The sequence below is a fragment of the Alosa alosa genome, chromosome 10 (genome assembly GCF_017589495.1).
Source record: "Alosa alosa isolate M-15738 ecotype Scorff River chromosome 10, AALO_Geno_1.1, whole genome shotgun sequence".
Lineage (NCBI taxonomy): Eukaryota > Metazoa > Chordata > Actinopteri > Clupeiformes > Clupeidae > Alosa > Alosa alosa.
The window spans coordinates 28,148,647-28,155,483 of NC_063198.1; the positions used below are offsets into that span (position 1 = coordinate 28,148,647).

Consider the following 6,837-nt stretch of genomic DNA (forward strand, 5'->3'; position numbering starts at 1 on the left):
AGAGAGAAGAGCTGAAATGTTGAAATGCCAGGAGGACCCCTATGAGCTGGTCATCTGACTTTAGACCGAAAGAAGAATTATGTTTTGAGAAAGTAAAACCTCTGACATATCTGTTTTGGGGATGTGTATGGCTGTTTTAAATACAATTTATTATTATTAAGCCACCTGCTTTAATTTGAATAATGTTATACACACATTCTTTTGTCATTTGTTTGAGATGATTTTTCTCTCTGCTGTTTTCTGTAAATATTGAAAGCATCATCTTGTATAAAGTTGGATGATATGTACATATGAAAGTGTGAAAGTTGATTTCACTCATCTGATCTCTGCTCTCTAGGAAAGGCACAACAACGCTTGTTTGGATTTATGCCTATTATATATGTGTCCAAAAGAAACACATTGAATATTGAATGTAACACATGTAATGAATAAAGATTTTAATTAACTTCTTAAACACCAACAGTCCTTGATGACTCTTTCCGGAAAAATCGGTTTAAAAGTGTTAGTTGGTATTTCTTTATTGTGTTCTCGTTCCCAGTAGACGGTGTTGCTCTGCTGGTGAGATGAAGAGGGCTTTCCTTCAGGTCCTCTGCTCTGACCCAAGTTGTTTGTCACTGTCTGCTTTGTGTAGATAACAGTGGCAGCATTGTTCTGCAACTTTCTAGGCCGTTGAGCTGATTTGTGATAAGAGGTTTAATGTTTCGTTTCCTCTTTTGGGAAGAGGATTTGACCCTTTTTATGCAATGGCCAACATCAATGCATACTTTTAGCTGGGATTCTTCCAGCCCTTGGGGCCATCTACAGACACTAACCCTCCAGTCTCGCCACATGGGGGCAGTAGAGCATCTGTACACAGACTGGAGGCAGAGAGGCACTAGGCTGCCAATGCATTGGTCCACAAAGCCTACTCTGGCATAGTAGCAGCTTGTCTCAGCATGTCTTAAGTATCATCCCTGTTGTCGCCAGAAGTGACCACTATTTAACCACTGTTAAGATCCACGACGGACGCAATTAGGGATGTACAAAGTGAATCATTTAGAGGCTCAGTATTCCTGTCGGACATTTCGTAGGACAACGCTGACATTAAACCCCTAAGGTTGCCTGTGTGAAGTATTTTTCACACAGCAAGGGGAAAAAATGTGGAACTGCAGAAAGGGCCACTTTTGTGCGAAATTAGTCATTTCTATCACCGCTGTCGGCGAACTGGAAAATGAGGCAGATGTCGTCGTCGTAGAAAATGATTCAATTTAATCTCGTAATGGAGACTGGCTCCTTAAAATAGAAAAACGAATAATTCAGGATTGTCAATTAAACGGTCACCCCCGCACAGCGTGTTGATGAAGTGAGCCATGACGTTTTGGACCTGCATGAAAGCGCACAAATATTGAGTCATTTCTAGCCGAGATCCACGGTGCTTTCTGCACCTGGTACAGGAGGTGGGGTGTGGGGAGGGTTGGGGGCATTGTATGCATTATGTGCATTACTGTGTTGTGGGTTGTTAAGTGGCCTCTTGGCTCTCCCTCGCGTCATGTGGAGCTGGAGGGTGCCTTCCTCTCTGTGAAGAGCAGCTGCAGAGTTTGACCGTAAGTGGGTTCCAAGCGAGTGTTTGAAACGGTCGCAAAGTATGCTTGTTATTCTCTCCACCTCCACCTGTTCTCCTCCCTGTGTTAACAATGCATTTGTCTGATGCGTAGCCTTTGCCAATGCATTAGGCATGGCTTTGTGTTACAGAGGCTGTGTATTCCAGGCTGTACCCTGTCCTGGGTTATCTTGTATAAGTGAGGCAATTTCTGTGACGCTTAGATTGCTGTCCAACAGATTTATTTCATATCTGCAGCTTCTTCTGACTCTGATGAGACTCCAGTGTGAAGTGATGGTGCTGCCTCTTGTCTTAGTGTTTAATACCCCACAGGATCCCTCCACTTCAGAGTGTGGATCATGTGCTCTTCAATTAGCATGTTCGTCCCCAATGACAACACTCCTCCACAGAAATGGTCTCAACTCCTCACACTGTTGGTCTCTAAGCCATGCTCATCTGTTTTACCGCCCTGATGACATCATGCATCTTACTAAAGGTGGCATACGGCCAATCGAGAAGGGGGGCAAAAACCAATTAAAGATGCCGTTGGCAGATCAGTGGAGTGATCTAGCGTTTTGTGTTTTTTTTTTCCCCCCCCATCATGCGCCACACTCGCTGCCAGTTCCCATTTGTTCTTTGGGCCCCCTGGGGAGCCGGAGCGTGTTATGAGGGGCCACGCACAGCTGATGGGAAGAATAATTCCCTGAGCAAACACCTCATTAAGGGGAGATGGAGAGGGGGGAGCGGGAATAGGAAGGCAGCACAAGCCTGTGTAAGGCCAGACTGTAGATCAATCCTCACCCCCACCCCACAGTTCCTGAACCTGCTGACACACACACACACACAAACACACACACAGAGGCTGTGGCCCTTTGGGACAATGTGGAGATTGCTGAGTCATCCTTTACCACCAGGGAAGTACTTTATCGTAATTTATGTGCACTTTTCCCCTTGTGAACTCTTGCTGATAGTGCACCAATGACCCCACCCCCACCTCCCCCTCAAAACACACACACACACACACACATTGGCCCCTGCGTGAGCCATGGAGATGTCCCGTAGTGCTCTGGCTGACCTCTACAGCTGCGTGAGGGCCCTGTATCAATGTCAACTCTCCTCAAGGTCCAGGCAGACAGGCAGGCCGGAGCGCGGGCACGCGGGCGGTGCGGCAGCAGAATCCTTGCCCTGAAGGCTTTGGAGGCCCCGCTGCTGCTGCTGATCCCTGGCTTGAGCCAAGGTGCTTTGATCGCCATGGCAATCCCTGCGTTGCGCCTTACACGGTGACTTGGCTTTCTGCGAATCACCCCTCTCTCCCTCCCTCTTTCTCTCTCTCTCACTCACTCTCTCTCTCTCTCTCTGTCTTCATCTGTCTTTCTGGTGGTGTGTAATTATCTTTGCCTTGTTTTGTCTCAGTCCATCTCACCACCCATCTGTTTGTGTTTCTGCCGTCCTCCCTCATCACCACCACCTTCAGTGCAGCCACCACCCTTTCTCCTCTCGTCACTCCTCTGCTCTCTTTCTTTGTCTGACTCTTTTAAAATACATGCACACACACACACACACACACACACACACACAATCCAGATAAGGGTTTTCTGAGGAGTCTGAAATTCAAAGAGGCCGGCAGAGTAATCCCCTTTCTAGTTGAAGTGAGGGTATATGAAGGGAAACACAGCTAGATATCTCTGGTTGGAGAAATAGGAAAGCAAGGAGAGCAAGCCGTTGCTGGATGGTTGTGACCAAATTAACCATTTTCTTCTCTGTTTAGTCCAATAGCTTTACTTACATATTATTGTGTCTTATGTCATAATTACAATGCCGAATACCACAGAAGATTACCATCTTGACATGGGCTTAAGAATAACAGCACACAAACACATGCACTATGTCAGCTTTATCATGACATGTAACATGACAGAATTGGGTGATATGCAACATGAATAAAGAGCTATAGGGCTATTATTAAAAGAGGAAGATGTTGGAATGTTTGTGACCAGAAGATCACATCCAGCTCCGCTTTCCTGTCACGCATCTAATCCTTGTCATTCCTAGTTAGTAGTCTGCTGTCCTCATAGCTTCTCAATGAATGTGCACTTTAACAATCCACTTCACGTTCTGCCATTATAGGTGCCTAGATGTCATGTGGGTTATGTCCTTAATTTCCTTTACAGCCCTATGCAAGTGAGAGCGGGGACGTGCTGAAGTTGTTGCTATGCTGCGCTATGCGCTGCACTTCAAGGCTACAGCTGCCGAGCAGCACATACCTGATGCTCAAGTGATGGAGAGAGAGCAGGCCACGTCTCCATGGTTACCGATGCCTAACCTGTTTTCATCGGTGGGAAAATATATTGGCATTGTGGGTTGTGAACAGCGATGCTGGTGTTTCGACTCAGTGCTGATGTAGGCTACATTAGTGGCTTACCATGAGAACGTGTGGAGGGGGTGAGTTGGAGGGCAGGAACAGGTGTTTGCCGTGTGGCTCACTAGCAGATCAATATCACATCATCAAAGCTAAAAGACCATCACTAACCCCAGGGCCAAGTGCATTTCCATTAGGTGTGACAAATCTGCTTATGCTTTGGAAAGTGTAGGCTTATGCTTTGTGTAAAACAACTCCTGAGATATAAGTATAAAAACACGATGCTGTAATAAGTAGGTTAGAAATAAGCATGTGACTAGAATGACCTACGATGTTTTATAACTGTTTGAGATACTATTTAAATGTGTTGTGTTAATAAACAAAGTGGTAAATGCAACAGCAGCAGACACTAGTAAAAGGGGGAAATTATCAAAAACATTTTGACAGTGTTTTATTTACATAGCCTATATAGGCTACATACTGTCTTTAACTCTGCATCATATACTCATGAAAGTGAAGGTGGATCGTTTTTATTTTTTTTTTTTTTTTTATTTTTTTTGGCAGGTTCCTTTTTCCCCCTCGTCATCTTTGAGAAAACAGTAGCCTTGTCTCGCCACTCCGGGCTTCAGGGACAGAAAACAGAACAGGCTCATTGTTCAGTGGGTTGTTGCCATGGAAACGCATCCCTGAGAGATGAAAACCAATCCGCCATCCGAGCTTATGTTTTTCTGGTTCTCTGTGAATGTGTGCTGTGGGGATATCCATTCTTTATGCATAATTTACTACCATTTTTTCTAATATTCTCAGCACTAGCATGTTCACTTACTATAGTATTGCCATCTGTAAGCTACCATAACCTTCCATGTCTGTGTATGCTGTAGGGCTTGGCTGGCTACTCATTTAATTAGGTTTATAGTGATAGGCTCATTCACACCAAGAACGATAACGATTACCACTATACTATTACCATAACGATAAAAGCGTTCACACTGAACAACGATAAACAAAGTCTCTCCTTGTGTTAATGAATGTGACGGTTAAAATTCAATGGGTTCTGATTGGCTATTAGCTTTTTATCGTTCTGAAAATCGCTCTGAAAGTGATCCCCAACGATATCGTTCTTCATGTCGTTATCGTTATAGTTTATGTGTGAACGTCGTCATTCATATTAACGAGAACGATATTTATGTATAGCTATCGTTATCGTTATTGGTGTGAATGGGCCTTATGGTTGCGTTTCCTATGTTGATGTTTGGGACAAGGAGGGCTAGAGCAGTGTTTCTCAAACCTTTTCAGACCAAGGACCACTTAATCAATAAAAAAAAACCTCACGGACCACCTAGCTAAAAAATTTACACAATAGGCTTACTCACTGAGCCACGTTGCTTATTTTCTTTGCACCTTGCTTATTGTGTCAGAGAATTCATATGATTTAAACTGGCATAACTTACATAGGCAGCGATGCAGAACTGTTTGGATTTACATACAAGTTAGTTCAATATGGCAAACAACTCATCTATATTATATTTTACCACGTCTGCTCGCGGACCACTTGGGATAGCTTGCTCCCCCCGGACCACACTTTGAGAAACACCGGGCTAGAGGACCTGTCTGGTGATTTCTTGCTGGGCTGACTGAGCTGTGGCACGAATCAATACAGGATCCTGAGATCAATTCCTTCCCCCCCTTTTCCTTAGCTGACCTGCTCTTCAAGTGGTCAAGCCGGTAGACAGCCCCATCCCCAACCTCTTTACACACACCTTTAACAGAGTAATTAGGTTCTGTTTACATGTCATGTTGTGTAGCCTACAACACAAGAGGAAAAAGGAGGTAAACACTCAACAACTCTTACACAATCAAATGTAGGCCTACTGTTTTGTGTTGTATAGTAGTTAAATGGTACCGGCCAAATTGTAGGCTATTTTTGTTTTTATCCTTAACAGAAATTCTGCTTTAACCATGAAGAACCATTTTAGCAGGTTTATTTAGCAGGTTTATTTATGCCCAGCTAAACCTCAACCACATCAATGATTATGCATAATTCAGTGTTGGTCAGTGATTAACAATGCCTTTGTGCTGGCAAATCCCAGAAATGTTTTTTTTTTTTTTTTTTATTAGACCCATGATGTAACTGATTAACTGATGTAACTGATTTAATGTTTGTGTATTGCTGATGATGATTGGAACACGGCAGCTATTCCCCACCCATCTCTCTTCTCTTCTCACATAGGGCTGAGCCACATGCGGCTTGATGGGTCATTATGGTGGATGTCCCACATCCATGGAGAACCACATGAAGCATAATGGAATGTGAGGGCCAGAAGTGGCCCAAAGGCTGACATCCCCTGATTGGAAGAGGGTTACCCTTACCATAGAGGTCACCTGGCCTTTGCTGGTCACTGTGACACTGGCATTCTGTTCTGCAGGTTTGAGGCTCAGGGGGCCAAGAGATGCTGAACAAATCAGCAGGAACACTCTGTCCTGCTCTCTTTGCTTATTCCCCGCCATGCTTTCCCATTGTTGTGTTCAATTCTGTTCGATTCCTCTCCACCCATCTCTCTCCCTCTCTCTCTCTCTTACACACACACACACAAACACAGACACACACACGATCATGCACACTGCACACTGACACACACACACACGCACACAAACAAATCCAATCCTGTTGCTTTCACTCTTGCTTTGCTCCCATCTTAATTATTTTTACCCCTGACTCTGATCCAGTCCTTTGTCCATTTCGCCTGCTCTTTCTCCTCCTCCCACTACCTTGGTCTCTTTTCTGACAGTGACCATTTTGGGTGGATTGATGCCTTCTGCTAAATGTAGGGGAACTAGAACCCGGATTAGCTAGATTTGCAATACATTTTTGTGACTAACCTGATATGGACATAATACA

General features: G+C 44.3%; 1 protein-coding gene across 1 annotated transcript in view; it reads left to right on the plus strand.

The window, feature by feature from the left end:
• ralgapb (Ral GTPase activating protein non-catalytic subunit beta) overlaps positions 1-4,682 on the plus strand; it is a gene marked incomplete in the record, with an annotated part of 41,203 nt that extends 36,521 nt beyond the window's left edge. Inside the window, 2 exon segments of the mRNA XM_048255513.1 lie at positions 3,751-4,021; positions 4,503-4,682. Of these exon segments, the coding sequence (XP_048111470.1) occupies positions 3,751-3,858 (108 nt within the window).
• Positions 4,683-6,837: the final 2,155 nt, after the last annotated feature.